The following is a 17,979-nucleotide window of genomic DNA, read 5'->3' as shown; positions in this document are numbered from 1 at the left end:
AGCACAGGTGATGTCAGAGGGGTTGTCCGTGAGTCATGCCAGTGCAGGGCCTTTGTCAGGTGGGCAGTGAGTGTCCAAGTGGCCTCCGAGGTTCTCCAGGGCCGTGCCCAGGCTCCTCTCACCTCTCTGTCACCTGCCAGCTCTTCTGGAACAAAAGTCTGCCTGAGGGACTGGGTCCATATCCGAAAGGCCCATCCTGGGCCACTTCCCAATGGGAAGTGAAGTTGCTCGGTCATGTGTGACTCTTCGTGATTCCATGGACTGTATCTTATCAGGCTCCTCCGTCCATGGAACTTTCCAGGCAAGAGTACTGGAGTGGGTTGCAGAAGGGTCAAAAATGTAAGAGTTGGGGGCTCCCAGCTCTTCTGGAACGAAGGTCTGCCTGAGCAGCTGGGTCCATATCTGAAAGGCCCATCTGGGCCAAGGGCCATGGTAGAAGGGTAAAAAATGTAAGGGGTGGGGAAGGAATGGAGTCTGGAGTTGAGGGTGGAGAGAACCCAGCAGGCCTGATCCCAATCCGCTGCCCCACTATACTTGACTGGGATTCTGGACACCTGTCACGTTCCCTCTGATTGCCTTTTTCCGAAACAGCAAAATAAATGGGCATGGCTGGGAGATCCAGCACACAGGTCGCTGCTGGCGTGGGGCTGAGTACTCAGCAGGGCCCCATCTTTCTCCAGGTAGGGTCTTGTTTCCCACTTTGGGTTGAGGTACTGCCTCCCACCTGATCAGTGCCAGTCATTAAATGGAGTTGGTGGGAGCTGGAGAGGAGAGAGGGTGCTTGGTGAGGGAGCAGAGCAGCCCCATGGAGTTGAGGCTGGAGCAGAGAGGTTTCAGGCTGCCAGAGAGCTTGCGCAGCTCTCGTGGAGGGGCAGCGCAACACGTGGGGAAGCCTTCCAGCAGCAGGGATCCCGGGGGGCAGGGCGGGTGTGGGTGGGAGGCCTAGCCCCTGGGTGCTGTGGAGGGTAGGAATCAGGAGACTGGGCTGGGTTCCAGCACCCAAACTCACTGTCCCAGAGAACAGTGGGGCCACTGGCACGAGGGGCCCTAACCCTGGTTTCTGCCCTGTGCATCTGGTCTGATTTCCAAGTCCCGGCTGGGAGGCTCACCGCCCGAGAAGGACTTTGTTGGCTGCAGTGGCTGGATGGATAAACATGGATAAATGGACAGGTTTAGCCGCCAGCTGCGGTGCCAGACCATCTGACCCAGAACACCATATGCCGTACTGGGCTTCCAGCCGCTCTCCACGCTGTGGCTTCCCCAAGTGGGGACTGGAGCACCTGCTGTGCTCGGGCCAGAAATCCCTGCCCACTAGTTTTTTCAAGTATCATAGTATTTACTGACAGATAAAAGCAGGGCGTATGGCAAATGACTTGATAAGTTAAATAGAGTTCATTTCAGTATGAAAGTAAGAGGGACCAGTTCATACTCACCATTTGTTTCACAACAACCAAAACCACTTTGCGAGTATTAACAGGCTCTTAAAACCAACCAATTTTATGCAAGTAAACCATGTTTCTTTTAAAAAAAAAAGTTCTACACTTATCCAGAGCCAAACATATTGAAATCTAGCATATAAAACCTATTACTAGAGATAGAAATACAGGCTTTTGCTAATACAGTGAAACCCCTCAGTTAAGAGTTTTTCTGTAACAGTCAGATGGTTAATGCTCAACAAGTTGAGTGTTACTGAGCGAAGCATCTTCTCACCTGTGCCTTTTTCAGGAATAGGTGGGCCTTGGCCAGACTAGTGAGGAGCGGGAAGAGTGGAGCCAAGGCAGATGGCCTGGGGCGAGGACGGAGGGGGGTGGGGTCCTTGGGGGCAGAGCAGAGACTGGTGGCTTCTCCCTTCCCTGACTTGTCCTCAGTTCTGTCCCCCTTTTGGGTGGCATGGGAAAAAAGTGTGAATAGTAAAGCAGTGGTAAAAGCAGCAGAGGAAGACCCCCTGCAGGCCTCACGAGGTTAAAGTTCACTCTGCGCGCCCAGGAACCGCAAAGGAACACAAGTGCTGCCTGTCACCCAGGGGCCACCGAGAGACGCAGGTGTCAAGAGTCCACCCCAGTGGCGAGCACCCCTCCCTCCACACCTCCACACCTCCCTCGTAGGCATTCTTCCATCTCCTCTGATACACCTGACTCCGGGCCGGGAGCATTCTTCTCCCGATGGGGTCCCCTCAGTCCGTGGAGTGATGATGTGTCCCACTCGCCCTTCCTCGCTAAGCGTCCCAGGATAGCACGGCCCTGTAGGCCCCTGGACCCATGGCAGGGGCGCTTGTGGAAGTGTTCCCAGGTGCGGCCCTTCCTCTCATGCCTCTGGGCAGTCTGCTCAGCGGACAGAAAGCGTGCAGGAGCCCGCCTCTGCCGTCAAGCCTTAATGCACACTCCCCTGCATGTGCCCACACAGCCACTGTCCTTGGTGCTGCCGTGGCCACCGCAGTGTCCTGCATTTGCGTGTTCAGGAGCAAACCCTCCTGCTGTCTTCACCACTGCTCTTCCCAGTCTTCCGTTTGTTCCACAGTAATTTACTGAACGGGAAGATGCACCAGAACAGACTGAGTTCTTGGCTCTGCGATACTGCAGTGGCCCAGAGTCCCTGCGATCGTGGTTTGTGTGCCCCGTGCCGGGTGGGATGTGATGTGTTAACAAAGAAAAGTGGCCCAAGTGAAGGAATAGAGTGGTAGGGCTGCAGGAGTGGCTTCTGGAGAGGGCCACTGGAGGAGAGCTCCTCACTTTCTAGCAGGGGGACAGGGAGAGGCCCTGAGGTTAGGGTGTGCAGATGCGGTGGGAGGTTCTGCCCGGTGTTTTAAGAGCACCCTGGCTGTGGGATGGAGAAGAGACTGCAGTGTGGGAGGCACGAGCAGAAGCTGGGAGACTGGTTGTTGCCACAGTCCCCTGGGACTCACCTGTCTGCTTCCCCAGGGCCCTTCTGCCCTGTCTTCTCACCTTTGTCCCTGTTCCCTCACCTCTGTTCAGAAGAGCTCAGGAGAGCCTGTGGGCTTGGCTGCCTGCCTCCAGCTGCTTCTCGGGCACAGCCAGTCTGTCTTCCCAGCTCGCCTCCTGCTCACACCCCTCATTTGCCCTCTAGGCCGCTCCTTGCTCATGCCATCCTGCAGCTGTTACCTCTGCATTTTCCTGTCCCTGCATTTTACCTGGCCCAGCCTGGAGTGCTCCCTCATCCTCTGCCCTGCCTTGGTTCCCTCTCCACTTTACCCGTGGCATGGGGCATGTCCGTAATTTCGTATGCATTATTTCTGCCACAGGGTATGTTGGCTTCCTTCTCTGAAGCTTTGGAGGGTAGGGCCCATGTCTCATTCTGCACTAAATTAGGCCCCCTGGAGCTCACCAGGCAGGAGAGCCTCAAAGGCTGCAGGTTGTGAATGGCACCTTGGGTTGGGGTTTCCCAGGCCTTCTTGTTTGGAGGAACAATGCTTCTACTTGTGCTTGGACTCTGGGCCCCAGTGTACTGGCTCGGGGCCCAAGGGTCTGGAGCATCTCAGAATCTTGGCCTGACTGCCCTGGAGTAGGCTCTGAGCCAACAGGGAGGCGGAGGTGGGGATGGGAGCTCAGGGTAGCAGCAGGACACAACAGCAGGGGAGGGGCTGGGGCCCAGAGTTGGGGTGGGGATGAGGACTTGGGATCCTGGGGAGGCTCAGCACGTCCAGCTCTCACCCTCCACCCTTGGGTTTCAGACCTGAAGCTGCACCTGCAGAGCACTGACTATGGCAACTTTTTGGCCAATGAGGCTTCGCCGCTGACAGTGTCCGTCATCGATGACCGGCTCAAGGAGAAGATGGTGGTGGAGTTCCGTCACATGAGGAACCATGCATATGAGCCGCTCGCCAGCTTCCTGGACTTCATTACGTGAGCATCCTCTATAGTGCCTTTCTTCTGCCTGCAGGGTCCTCCCAGGTTGAGTGGCCAGGCTGGTCGTTCAACAGCCCCGGGCCCAGGCCATCACCTATAAAATGGGTCACCAGCCACTTCCTGCTGTCTGGGAGTCAGGTGGCACAAGTGTCCCATGTGGTCGCACTGGGTGAAGCTGCTTTCCCTGCACCCCTGGTGTCATGGAGACAAGGGGTGACAGGAGCCTTTTCTCTCATTCACCTTGAACACTCACCTCCCACCCACCAGGATGGGATCAGGGAATGGGCAGAGCTCTGAAGAGTCAGGTTTTGTGGAGGGACCGTTTAGGCCCTGTGACCCTGTCTGGGCTGTGGCTCGTCTGTTGTCTCTGCCCATGGCCCTGGGTCTCAGGGAGCAGGGGGCAGGGTGAGGGGGGTGCTGAGCACCTGGCCGCCTTTCTGAGCTCTGGCCCAGGCCCCTGTCCTGACATTTCTTGGCTGCCAAGATTTCCTGTGGTCTAACCCTTGGGTGCGGGCCTACATCCACGAAGCTCCTGGAGAAGCTGACAGGAAAGGACCCTGGGTCCTTCAGGCTGGGGAGGCCTTGGATGAGGCAGCTTCTGCTTGCCAGGTGCGCCTGTGGGAACAGGGAGGTAGAGAGGCCCCTCTACCAGGACGGCCCAGGAGCCAGGGCCTGGTGGACAAAGAGATGGCCCATGCCAGGTGGTTGCCCAGCGCAGGTGGTGGACAGAGGCATGGGTGGCTGGCATCCAGGAGCGCACTCCACGTCGTCGGAGTATATGCTTGTGTTGTGGGAAGCCTTTCAGGTACTCTTCTGTGTACTGTCTAGTTAACCATTCCCTTATGGTGGTGCCCCCAGACCCGTGGATCTGTACACCTGCCACACCTACATTTGCAGGAACAGGGCTGGAAGCCTGCTGCCCACCGCCAGCCAGGAGCAGCCGTTGACTCAAGATGCGTTGCTCAAGTATGGGCTGTTGCCGAAAGGGCCCTGTCCTGGGTTAGGGGTCACAGCCTGGGACACCCAAGCTCAGACTCTCTCCTGGCCTCTGGCCTTCTTCCGGGGGCCCCCCCTGCTGTCCTGGCTGGGTCTGTGATCACACTGCCGTTGCCTCTGTCAGTGTACAGCCAACATGGTCCTACTGGGCAGAAGGCCAGAGAAGGGGTGGATCTCGTGCTGCTGCGTTGGGGCTTATACTGCAGTGCCTGTCAGTCAACCCCTAGCCTGGGCCTGTGTGGCCTTCACCCCAAGGCCAAGGCCAAAGGACGTACCAGGAAGCAGTGCGTTTATTACCAGAGCCCAGCCTTCGCCTTGTTTGCACAGGGCTCCCTCAGCTTCCTGGTGAAGTTCTGGCCTTGCCAGCTAGGCCGGCCAGAGGAGGCTGACCTCCTGCCAGCAATCGGAGGGCACATGTCATCCATCTTGCTGCCGGCTTGGCCCCCTGCCTGTGCCGCCTGGCTTGTCTTGGTGCCCTCAGAGACTTGATCTCAGCCTGCCATGCCATGAAACTGGAGACAACTCTGAGCGTGACTGAGGCCTCACAGCCGCCAGCTCTTTGCTGGAGATTGGCTGCAGGCACCGAGCTTGCTTAAAGCGGCCAAGCGCTGTCCTAGGGCAGACCGTCACTTCCCCGCCCCTTCCATTCATAGGTGATTGTGGCTCACAGCGTCCCATCTCCTCGCTCCTGCTCTCTCCTAGGAAGGACTCAGCAGCCACGTGTCAGTCCCCTTGAGCCTATGGCTGCTCGCTTCATGACCTCGTCATCTCCAGTGACCCACTCGTCTGGTCTCCATTTCAGCCACCCCCGCGATGGCTGCCCAAGACCATGTCACCACCTGGAACCGCTCCACCCCTGAAACCGCTGAGTCAGGCACCCCCTCTCTATCCACGGCCTTCAGGCCCTCCGGCCCACTCTCAGTCCCTTGAGGGACACAGGTTCCGGACTCAGCAGGGTCTGGACCTCGCTTCCTTCCCCGCCACCCCTTCTGTCTTGGTTGTCCTCGCTCCCCAGCTGAGGTTCCCTGATCCATCATTTGAGCGCTCTTCTGCCAACATCCGCAGCTCTCTTGGCCGCCCAGCTCGTGGTCCCGCCCGGCTGGCAGCTCCCCAGCCCTGGAGGAAGCCCAGCAGCCTCCAGCCTGCAGGCGCCCGCCCCCACCTCCACTGCCGGGAGCAGAGCCGGGGAAGCCAGTGTTGGTGGATTTTCCCTGCTGCCAGACAGGCACGCTCACTTGTTCAGCTGGCCTGGCCTGCCCAGCCGGCTGCTTGCTCTCCCCACTCAGCACCCTGCAGCTCCCCAGGCTTCCCTCAAGGTGGGGTGACCACCTCCCCATCTTAAACACCATCTATCTCCTGCCTCCAGCCTTCTCTCTGGGTAGACGGCCCACCTCTTCACTTCCAAATTCTTCCCAACAGCATCTAAAACAAGCTCCGATCTCTCACACCATTAAAAGCCCATCTTGTGTAGCCTAAATTTTTACATTCACTCTCTATTCTCTCACCTCCTCCATCCTGAGCCTCCAGCCTGCTTCCAGCCATCCCATCATTCCACCACAAGGCCCTGGCTAAGGTCACCACTGACCTTCATGTGGCCAAGGTCTCCAGGCTTAATTAGGAGCCACATCCGCCTTACCTCCTTCCAGCAGTCTCCTTCCTCTCACGGTGTCTCTTTGATTTAACTCCTGCCTCCCTGGGCTGCTCCTCCACCTCCTCTTCTTCCTCCTTTCCACCTTCTTAACCTCCTCAACCCTGCGTCACCCCAGGAGTAAGGAGTGTTGCAGAAAGGGGTGAAGCCTTCGACAGAGAAGCCTTCCCCTGTCCAGGGGACCTTCCCCCACCCTGGGGACTCACCACTGGCTTCCCTGAGGAGATGGCTGTTTGGCTGAGGCGAAGCGCATTTGAAAGAAGAATTGAGGGGAGGCTGAGGGAACCATACACATCCCGAGCAGCTAGAGCCTGAAGCCCCTGGCTCTGTTACCTTGTAGGAAAGGGATACCCTAGACATGTCCAGAAAAGGGAGCATCAGCTAGACACGCCATCATGGGTGTAGAGGCTTGCAGGAGCAATGCCACTGCTGTCCACAGACAAAGCTGGCCCAGCTAGGGTGGAGGTTGGGACCTGCACAGAGGTTAATCTTCACTCCAGCCTTCAGAGTCTTTTAGCTGCCTTTGGAGCTGCCCCAGGATGGTGGGCAGGCTTCTGCAGGTGAGTTCCTTGTCACTGAGGATGTGTAGGCAGAAGCTGGGCAAGGCTTCCTCTGTCCTCCCATAATGAGAGACAATATCCAGTGCTTTTGTAGACCCCAGCCAGCCTTCAGCCAGCACACATGACCAGTGTGAGCTCTGAGCCGGTGCCAGGAGGGAGATATATGGATGCAATGGGATGGGTGCCTGTGGTGGTGCAGATAGCTTGTGGGGATGCTGGTGGGCAGTTGCCACAGATGGAACCAGGGGTCACAGGAGGCTTCCTCATTGAGAAGACTCCAGGGACAGATGGGGTTCGAGAGGCCATTCAGAGAGTGGGTGGCCAGAGTGGGGGCAGCTGCCTCATGTTCAGTGGAAAGGCCCTGAGTGAGAGACATCCCACTGAAGTATGCCATCACCAGTCGTGTGGTTTTGAGATGATTCAGCTCAATTTCATGGTGAAAACATGTGATACTGCACCAACAGCTCCTTCCAGGCCCAGCCTTTCACTTGCATGTCTGACATGGGACAGAGCCTCTATTAGGGCTTAGCTTTGGAGGGGACCTTAATCTGGGCCATCTGATGATGGTTTCCCAGAGGAGAGTAGGCCCCAGAAGGGGAGCTAGAAGAGGGGCTTGTGGGAGGAGTTTGGTCTCTAGGGAGTTGCAGGTGGCCTCAAAGTTCTCTGACCTTAGATAACTGAGCCTCCCTGGAGGGGGCTATCCCCAGTGGGTAGCACCTGCCTACAGCCCAGGGCATCCACTGGCAGAGCCTAGATGACCCACACCATCTTGGGGAGGAGAGGTCTCATATTCTGGTGTGCCAGCGGCTTCAGTGTCACCAGCCAGGTGTGGGCAGCTGGAAAGTTTTGTCTCAGAACTGTGGCCTCAGATGCCCAGTGTGCCTGTCAACACACGTGCCACTTCCCCAGGTCACATTGCTCAAGCCTTGGGCTCTGCTGGGTCACAGCAGGCATCAGGTATCCCTAGGCTTCCCACTTCTGGCCCCCCAGCCTTCACTGTCCACAGCTACCACCTGAGTTGACGGCAGGGTCTCTGTAGGCTGGGGTGCTGGACTAGGCCTCGCTCCTGCCCTGAGCAACAGCTAGTGCTGACACTGTTCTCCTGAGCCTGATGGAGAGGGTACAAGTGCTCTGTGATGCCCAGAAGGCTCAGGTTGAGTGGAAGGACCCAAGTGGACCTCGGGAGAGGGCAGGATTTTAATAAGTTGAGGGTCAGGGTCTCACCAACTCTGCTGGGGGCTGTATTACAGTCATCCTGATTGCAGAGGGGAAACAGGCCTGACAGGTAAGGCCTGTCTTCTTTCCAAGCTTGAAGCCATAGCTTGATATCGCTTCACTTTCCACTGGGGCAGGGCTTGATAGGACCCAGATATGATTGAGCACAAGTACGATTACTAGCAGCCTCTGTTCGGAGCTGTAGATGGGCCAACTGGCTGAGCTGGCTGGGGTGCATAGTCATCATGGCCTCCTCACCAGCATCAGACCTGGCCCCGAGGCCAAGGTGATGAGACCGTGGGAGTAAGCCATCATGCTCCAGCAGGTGGCGCCAGAGGGGACAGCAGAGGGACAGGGCTTGGCTGGGGGCTCTGAAGACTTCTTGGAGGAAGTGGCTTTCTGAACTCCATCCCAAGACTTCTGTCAGCCCAAGCTGACTGTTTGAAGGCACAGGGTGAAGGAAGGCCTCTGGGCAGAAGAATACAGACTGCCCCACTCCCACCCCAAGAGGGCCTCTTTGGCCTGGCGGGCAGACGCCTGTCCACTCCCCAGCTGTCTTTCTCTGGAGGGAGACGCTGACCAGCTGGAACCTCACTCACTCCTATTAAGGCCGAGTAAGGGGAGGGCTGGGGGAGTGACTTTCTGGGGGCAGGGACGCAGCTGCTGAAGCCAGACTATGACAAGGAGGAGGATTTCCCTGCTTGCTGAAAGCCTTCACCTTGGGGGAAGAGCGGACAGCTGGGCCAGCAGCATCTCTGCCTTGCCCTGCTCCTTTCATCCCAGAAAAGGAGATCCTGGCTCTCATTGGGCAGGGGAGAGAAGCAGGGGCTGCTGCCATAGCAACTTTGTCATTGACCTAGGGGAGGGAGCTGCTGGGCCCGGAGCAGGGTCGTCCAAGGCTGGCCTAACCTAGATAGAAGGGGGGCTTTGGAAGGAAGTAGGGGGCTTTAGTTGGCTTAGCATTTCCCTTGGTGCCCAGCCAGGACTTCTAGCAGGAGTCTGTGGGCAGCTGGCGGTGGGATATCTCCAGCCCCCACATCTGCTGTCGGTGAATCATAGCTGGCCTGTTCCACATCACTGGAGGGACAGCCGCAAAGCCAGACAGTGGAGTCTTCCCACGGGGCTCACCTCCGAGCCAGGTCAGGAGGGCCCTGATGCCAGTCCCATGCTCAACATACATGAATTCCCTGTGGTACAAGGAGTGGGGAGGTTTAGAGAAAGGAAACTGACTTGTGGAGAGTCCTCTAAGAAGACACGGTAAGATGGGGAGTGTAGAGTCAGGGCATGGGGACCTGGACATGAGAGGAGGTATGTAGACACTGGCCAAGGGACATCGTGCTCATCCGCTTCGTGGGGTGGCAGGGCTTGGGGCCTCCAGTCTCTGCACCTTACATCCTCTGACAGTGGGGCTGCTGATGCTGGTGGTGTGGGATCGGTTGGATAGTACAGCTCGAAGAGGTACAGAGTTCCCCGCCTGCCTGTCCAAAATCTGGTGAGAGCATGAAAGAGCATCGTCAGGTTCGGAATGGGGTCTCTGTGGCTCTCTTAGGGAACGTCAGTGGGGCTGGATGGGTCACAAGTGGAGTGTTGTGGGTCCTGGGGTGCATGCGATTCTCGAGGCAGCAGGGGCAGGATAGGTGTGCTGTGCAGGGTAGGGGACGATGCGGGCTAGGACTGGAGACCACAGCACAGAACCCTAGCGGGTTCTCTTCGAAGTCCCTCCATGCTGCCAGCTGGGTCAGGTCAGGGACAAAAGGCTGGCCGTTTGGGCCTCGCGGCTGCGAATAGCCTCTGTCTGCCGCCCCCGGTTTGAGGAGGCAGGCCTGTCTCTTCTCAGCACACATCCTGCAGCTGACCCAGCCGGGTTGGGGTGGAGAGAGGGCAGCTGCCTGGCCCGAAGCCCAGGAGAGCAGAGGTCATAGCAGGGCGCTGGGCTGGGTGGGAGCTGGGGGAGTGTGTAGCAAGCAGGGGGGTGGGGGTCAGGTCGGGACAGGAACTGTGGTTTTCTCCTCCTGCCGCCTTCCTGGCAGGCCCTGTGGGAGCTCCCCCAGTAGCCAGCCCTGAGCTGAGGCCTAGGCCACCACCTTCCTCCTTTTCTTCCCTTGGAATTGGGGGCACTTCCTACCTTGGACAGTCTCAACACTGGGTGCTCAAGGTACTGTCACAGGACAGCTGGTGGCCCACCTGACAGCTAGGTGGGGTCTGTGCTCAGTGTTCAGGGCAGCAGCCTCTAGGCCAGCTTCCACCCTTCAGTGGGAGTCCCTCTCTGGCCTTGGAGCGGTCCCCCTCATGCCCGAGCTCATCACTGGTGACAAGCCGTAGGAGAGTTGTGGTTCCTGCAGCCTGACTGGGGCCCTCTGTTCCTCTTCACCCCATTCCTCATGCAGGTGACTACATAGAGCTCTGGGCCATGGCCCCTTTGTGGCCTTGTCTTAATGGGTGGAGGCAGAGCCCCTTGCCAAGTCTGAAGTGGGAGGCCCCAGCTCTCCAGCCCCCTCTGCTGCCCGTGTGCTGTCCAGAGCCAGTCTTCTGGGCTGGAGGGCACTGACCTGAGCCCCAGCTCCTTCCAGGTCTCTGGGCCCCCTCCAGGCCATCTGGGTGGATGCCTCGCGCTGGCCTCAGGCCCTAAGGGAGGAAGCAGCGCCCTGTTCTCCCAGTGGGCTGCACAGGACAGCTCCTGTCCGTCTCAGCCTGACCTGCGGCCTTACTCTAGAGGGAGCCTCCCACTGTCTGATTTTCCCTAGACACGCCTCTTCCTACCCAACTCCCCAACCTTCCCGTCCTCTGGCCATCTTCCCCCGCCACCCCACCCCCATCTCCCCACAGCAGCCAGAGTGACTGTGCTGCTCTTGCTTGCATCCTGCCCATGACCCCTTACGCTCCAGATGAAGTCAGGACCCTCAGCTGGGCCGTGGGACCCGCCTCCAGGCTCCAGGCGCTGGTAGCACCGCCCTGGTTCCCCTCCCTCTGCCAACCCTGACAGAGTTCAGTTCCTCGAATGCGTCTGCCACTCAGCAAATGCCTCCAGGTCTTTGCACACATTGTTCCGTCTTCCTAGAACATGCTTTCATCTCTCAGTTCTTTCATCCCCCAAGCTGGCCTGTGTGTCCCACCTCCGTACACCCATGCTTCCCATGTTCTGCCAAAACACTGGTTAAAACCCTGGGGGTCGTTAATGACCTGCTTCCCCGTCACTTGCTCGCTCATAAGGACATGAAGTACCCCCGACACACATCCCTCAGGGAGGGGCCATGTCTGTCCTGTGCTTCTGGTGCTGAAGGAGGGAGCACCCTTGGACAGGGAGAGGAGCCTGAGGCGGTGCTTGCAGTTGAGGGGTTGACGGCCTGCCCAAGTGGGGGATGGGGCACGGCATTGTGTCCAGACTTCAAGGGCTCCGTGCTGTTGTGTGCCTCCCGCAGTTACAGCTACATGATCGACAACGTAATCCTGCTCATCACGGGCACGCTGCACCAGCGCTCTATCGCCGAGCTTGTGCCGAAGTGCCACCCGCTCGGCAGTTTCGAGCAGATGGAGGCCGTGAACATCGCACAGACACCTGCCGAGCTCTACAATGCTATTCTGGTGGACACGCCCCTGGGTGAGCGGCCCTGGCGGAGGGGGGAGAGGCGGGCAGTGGCATCAATGTCAGTGCCTCCGGGTGGGGTTTTTTGGACCCTGGGGGCAGCCTGGAGCCAGAAGGTGAGGCCCACCCATGGCTGCTTACCTTTTTCTTCCTGTCAGATTCGCCTCCCATTCTCTTCTCTTCGTCCTGCCTTCTGCTCCCTTCCTGCTGCTTTCACTCGGCCAGGCAGACTACCCCCAGGGCCTGACTCAGACGATCTAACTTCGTGAATCTGGCTGATTTTTCAGAATGCAGAGGAAGGCAGAGCTCAGGGGGCCTGGGTCCCTCGGAGTCTTGGGAGCTCTGACAGACCGTGGCCCTAAGCTGGGCTGTAGTGACTTGCTGCCCATGAGGCAGAGGAGGGATGCAAACAGCTTCACTTGCTCCACCAAGCAGGTCCCAGGGGCCAAGTCAGGCAGTGTCCAGCAGGATGCAGAGTTCATGTCAGAAGCCAAGGAAGGAAGGGGAACCGGGAGCTTCCTACAGGGCCTTGCCTAGGCAGCATTGGCCCCTGCCTGCCTTGGAGGGGGGCTGGAGAGAGGCACTAAGGCTATCGCCAACTAGTGTCCTCATAGCCAGCACGCTAGTCCCCAGGACACCACCTCCAGGAAGCTGCCAGGATTGTACAACTGGGCCCAAAGCTGCACTTGGTCCTGCAGTAAGAGGCATAGGCCTTACCTGCTTGGCCTTATCTACACAATATCTTAACCTCTCATGGTAACTCTGAGCTAGTTCTAGGCTGTCGGTGGCTTCTTCAGGTTCTCCATCTCTAAAGAAGAAACAGAACCAGTGAGTCCATGAGCTCCCTGGGGATCAAAGGGCTCTCTTCTGCTTTGGCCTCTAATGCCAGCCCTAAAATGGTTCCCTGGGTCCCTGGTCCCTGCTCACCCAGCTGTCGTACTCAGGTCTTGTTCTGAGGAAAAGGAGTTTTCCACATGTGGGCCCCAGGCCCTCCTGGGAGATGCAGAGAAGTGGGCGCCAGGCCCTGAATCCACAGCTGCCCCTGGAGAAGGGAGGATGTCACAGCCTCTTATGCAAGCCTGTCTTTGGCATGATCTGAGCTTGGGTCTGCCCCAGAGGCGATTAGATCATGTTATGGCTGGCCGCCTCCTTTGTGAATCAGTTTTAGTAGCAAGAAGGCAAGAGAAGCTCAGGTCAGTATACACGGCCTGGAGTATGGCTTCGGTCACTTCTAAGGCAATAGTCTAGGCCAGCTTGGTGCCCCCCCATCCCCCACTTCCCAGCCAGATGGGCCTTGTGGCAGGGGTCCTCTGTGCTCTGCAGGGGGAGTTGAACATCAGCAGGATTCTTGCCTAGGCTGAGAGTCCGCCAGCCCACCCCTCACACCATGTCTTTCCTCCCCAGCGGCGTTTTTCCAGGACTGCATCTCAGAGCAGGACCTCGATGAGATGAACATCGAGATCATCCGCAACACGCTCTACAAGGTAGCGCCCCCGCGCCCGGTGGTGGTGGCGAAGTGGGTTGTTGGGGCCATGGGGCATGGTGGGCTGGTGATTTACTGGGGTGCTGGGACAGGACGCAGTTCCATGGGTTCCTTTCCCAGGGGCTTATCTGCTCACTTTCTGGCTTCCGTGACTGGCGCAAGACCGCATGGAACAGGTTTTCCATCCCTCGGGCCCAGATAAAATCAGCAGGAATGGCTAGGGTTCCTGGATTGCCACTCCCCCTGCATCCAGGAGGGTCACTGGCCACCACCCAGGCCATAACTCTCAGGCTCACCCCACCTGGACTGTTGCCAGCAAGGAGCACCTGAGCACGGTGGGAGAGGGACCCAGTCAGGTGTGGCCAGGTCCCTGTGTCCCTCTCAGTTTCCCGGGTCTAGGGCTGGTGCCACGTGCCACCATCTCCAATCCTACCCACCTTCTGCTTCCCATCAGGCTGTGCACTAGCTGATGACCCCTGAAAACAGAATGGGCTTGGGATTCCTGGGTCAGCACTGCCCCGGCTCAAAGAGGTTAGGATTAGGCTTGGGAGCTAGGGAAGGGTGCTGGCCAGGGACCAGTGAGGACTGTTTGGGGCAGACTGGGCTCTGGCCATAGTGAGGACCTCTGATGGGTCAGCAGTGGGCAGGCCCGGAAGGTAGATAACACTTGCTGACAGCCCTGCTGACCTAACCTGAGAACATCTGTCTCTTAGATCTTTACAATGAGGCCCTTCTCCTTCCCTACTTGGAACTAGGTGGCCAAGACAGTGGCCCTCCAGTCTCGCTGCAGGGGTCTGGGCCAGAGGGCAGGGCGGGTGTGCAGGTGGGTGAAGGGCCCACCTGGAGGTTGTAGTAGTGGAGGCACAGGGCCAGCACATGCAGAAGCCAGTGTGGAACACGAGCCAGGTGGCAGGCAGTTCGCTGTGGAAGTGCCGGTTCCGGCTGGACAGTGGGAGATAGACCTGGAAAGAAAGGATCAAGTCAGGCACAGGATCAGGTGCCCAGGGCCTTGAATGCCAGGCCAGAAGTTTGACTTTAACCCTGTAGGGCAGGGTCAGCCAGCGAGGATTTTCAGCAGGGCAGAGTATCATCAGAGTTTGGCAGACAGACTAGAGGGGATGAGATGAGAGGCAGGAAGGTTGTTGGCTTCTGTACTCCTTGGGGCTGCTCTGGGAGCTAGGTGGGCATCAGTATGCCAGTTGTAAGAGGAGATTGAGGGCTCAGAAAAGTGGAGTGGGCTGCCTGAAGCCACAGCCACTTGCTAGACCCTGGGCAGCACTTGCGTATTGCACCTGGCTCAGCCTGCCTGCAAAGCAAGTGCTCTCCTCTGCTAATAGGGAGATGGGGAGCATGGGGCAAGGGTGGTGGTGGGGGCAGGCAGTGAGAGCTGGCTCTCGTGTGTTAGTGTTCACAACCCACCCTCCCCGCAGTGCTCCTGGCTCCTTGCCGGGTTCCCTGCCCTGAGGCAGGGTGAGGGGTGGGTGAGGCTGTCCCCTCGGCCTCACCCATGCCCTCACCGGGCCTGACTGGTTCTAGCTGGAGTCACTCGCGAGGGCTGCCTGGGCACCAGCTTGTAAACACCGACCCAATGCTGTGGGCGCCATGCCAGGCCCGCCCGTCAGGTCATGTCCCAGCCCAGTAGCCACAGATGGGAGATTAGGCAGACCCCCAGTAGCGGGTGGGAGCTGTAGGCAGCTGGTGCAGCAGACATGGGCTGGCAGATGCCAGGGGACAGGGTGGAGGTGGGAAGGTGACCTTGATACTTGGGCCTTTGGGGTCTTGCCAGTTTCTTCAGCTGCTCAGCCTCCAGAAGAAAGTCTGGGCCTATTCCACCAGCCTCCACCACCCTGGGGTCAGTCTTTTCAGGGTCAGCCCAGCTTGGCAAAAGCTGGTGGCTTCCCCCACAGAGAGGAACTGCAGTCCCCTCTGGGACAGGCCTGAGATTGGACACACCCAAGTTGGCTGGTCATAGGAAAGGAGATGGCTGGGGACGGTCCCAGGGGAGACTAGTGCCACTAATCCGTGGTAGGATTGGCAGCTGTTTCTGTCACCCAAGTCCTCTGCTATGCTGGGGTCCACTCTCCCTTCCAAGTTGCTTACTCCCTGACTGGTTCTAGACTTGTTTCCTGTGACTCGGTCCCCTCGGGTCTTCCCCTGAGCCCAGCTTGCCCAGCGCTGCTGGCCAGGCTTGGCCTGGGCTCGTGGACTCCTGGGTCTCATCTCACCTCCTCTCTTAGGCCAGTGGAACCCGTGCCCACATCACACAGTGGGCAGAATGTTCTCTGCAGCCTGGAGGGCAGACCTCCACACAGAAAGCTTCCCCTGCCTCCTCAGCTCTCACCCCCAGCTCAGAAGCCTGTAGAGCCAGAGTCCCTGTGGCTGTGCCACCAGCTAGGACCCCGGAGGATCTTAGTAGAGGAAGCTTCCCAGAGGTCATGAGACTCTGCCCCTCTTCCTTGACAGGAAGAGGTTCAGGGAAGGAAGCCTGGGCCTGGCTGGTCTCAGGAGCTAGTCCTTGGAGGGACCTGAGGCCTGGGCTGACCTGGCTTCTCCTTACGCCCGGCAGATCCAATTTGCCTGGGCAGCAAGTGCTTGTTCCCGCTGGCAGCCCAAGTGTTCAGCCATCGCACTGCAGGGCTGACGTCCGCGCAGGCAATAACCATCCCTCAGCAGGAGCTAGGTTGACAATCTGGTTCCTGCTGTGTGACTGCCTAGGGGATGGGAAGAGGAGGAGGTGCTCTTTAAGGTGGGGTGCTGAGAGGGGCTGGGGCACCCAGTCCAGGCTATCTCCATAAACTCTCAAGAGTCACCATGCTTCACTAGCCCATCAACATGTGATTTTCTGAGGCTGAGGGGAGGTTTGGAGAAAAGACAGGCAGAGAAGCCGGGGCAAGACAGGGCCCCTCTCTGAGCCCGATCCTCTGTGGGATGAGGGTGTGAGGGGCACCGCACCACGAGGCAGACAGTGGGTCAGAAATTGCTCTCTCGCTGCTGGGTGGGGCAGACAGCAGGCTACTGCTGCTTGGCTGATGCACAGTGAAAATCTGTGGCTGTTTGGGGGGCTCTGACATGGGGGCTTCCCTGGCTAGTCCATGGGTATGATATTTGGATTAACCATGAAAGGAGCTGGGGAGGGAAGAAAGGAAATGTGAGGGGGAAGCCTGGCAGGCCCACCTCGAGTCTCCCTGCCTAGGCTGATTGAGCCCCATGCCCTGCACAGGCCTACCTGGAATCCTTCTACAAGTTCTGCACCCTGCTGGGTGGGACCACGGCCGACGCCATGTGCCCCATCCTGGAGGTGAGTACCTGCCTCTGTCCCACCTGCTGGTGCCCTGGGCCTGGCGTGGGGAAGCCCTGATAACTGACTGGCTACTGCCTCCCTCCCATTCTCTCTCTCCGGCACCCCACAGTTTGAAGCAGACCGCCGCGCTTTCATCATCACCATTAACTCCTTCGGCACAGAGCTGTCCAAAGAGGACCGTGCCAAGCTCTTCCCGCACTGTGGACGGCTCTACCCAGAGGGCCTGGCCCAGCTGGCTCGAGCTGACGACTATGAGCAGGTCAAGAACGTGGCCGACTACTACCCGGTGAGTGCCCTGACTGTGGGACGGGGGGCAGGCCTGTTGGCACCCACATCCCCACCCCGCACCCAACAGCGCTCTCGTGCTCATGCTTCCCTTTCCCCCATGCCCCGCCCCCGCTCTCCTGAGTCAGGAGTATAAGCTGCTTTTCGAAGGTGCGGGCAGCAACCCCGGAGACAAGACCCTGGAGGACCGATTCTTCGAGCACGAGGTGAGTGCTGGGCCTGCTTGTCGAAGGGAGGGGTTGGTGGCCCAGGCCTGACTCCGTTCCCAGCCCCTTGCACACCACTCCTTCCTGTGTCTGCAGGTGAAACTGAACAAGTTGGCCTTTCTGAACCAGTTCCACTTTGGTGTTTTCTATGCCTTTGTGAAGCTCAAGGAGCAGGAATGTCGCAACATCGTGTGGATTGCCGAGTGCATCGCCCAACGCCATCGGGCCAAGATTGATAACTACATCCCTATCTTCTAGCATCCTGGACCAAGGCTCCCTAGTGCGTGTGTACATGTGTGTCCGTGTGCTGTGACAAAGCTCACGGCTCACCCACCTGCCCTGGGGGAGCATGCTGTCCCCGTGGCTGCCCCGCCTTCCTGACCCTCTCCGAGACCGCTCTTGGGCCTGCAGGGGGGCTGGGCACCTGCTCCCACACCAAGGATGGACCAAGCCCCCACCTCCAGAGCAAGGAGGCCCCCTCAGCCCTGTGTTTACAGCCGCTGACGTGTCTGAGAAGCATGTGGTCACTTTTGTGTCCCTCCCTAACCCAAGAACCCCTGGGGGGAGTGTAAACCTTCTCTTCCCTCAGTGGGCCCCCCAGAGCCATGGCCAGGATAAAGTATGTGTGTTCTTGGGAAATGGGGGAGTAACTCTGCCCTTCCAAGATAATAAAAACTTCTCTAAGCCCAGCTGTCTTCTGTCTCCTTTGGGCCCTGGCCCCTCTCCCAGATCCCCAACTTGCCTCAGGCCTCCTGAGCCCACCCCCCCCTAAGCCTTCTACCTCCCTTCCTCGGGTGGCAGCCCTTGGCTGGCCTTGTCCCTGTGCAGCCAGGCTCCTC

The 17,979-nt window shown here is 58.5% G+C and overlaps 1 protein-coding gene across 1 annotated transcript in view; it reads left to right on the top strand.

The window, feature by feature from the left end:
* Positions 1-17,829, top strand: part of ATP6V0D1 (ATPase H+ transporting V0 subunit d1) — a 38,101-nt gene extending 20,272 nt beyond the window's left edge. The window contains exons 2-8 of the mRNA XM_005692458.3: positions 3,689-3,860; positions 11,702-11,880; positions 13,270-13,349; positions 16,569-16,646; positions 16,759-16,935; positions 17,063-17,140; positions 17,237-17,829. Of these exons, the coding sequence (XP_005692515.2) occupies positions 3,689-3,860; positions 11,702-11,880; positions 13,270-13,349; positions 16,569-16,646; positions 16,759-16,935; positions 17,063-17,140; positions 17,237-17,398 (926 nt within the window). The 3' untranslated portion in view covers positions 17,399-17,829. The remainder of the gene's footprint in view (positions 1-3,688; positions 3,861-11,701; positions 11,881-13,269; positions 13,350-16,568; positions 16,647-16,758; positions 16,936-17,062; positions 17,141-17,236) is intronic.

The sequence above is a fragment of the Capra hircus genome, chromosome 18, assembly GCF_001704415.2.
Source record: "Capra hircus breed San Clemente chromosome 18, ASM170441v1, whole genome shotgun sequence".
NCBI classification, from domain to species: Eukaryota; Metazoa; Chordata; class Mammalia; order Artiodactyla; family Bovidae; genus Capra; species Capra hircus.
This window is presented reverse-complemented; position numbering and strand designations above follow the sequence as displayed.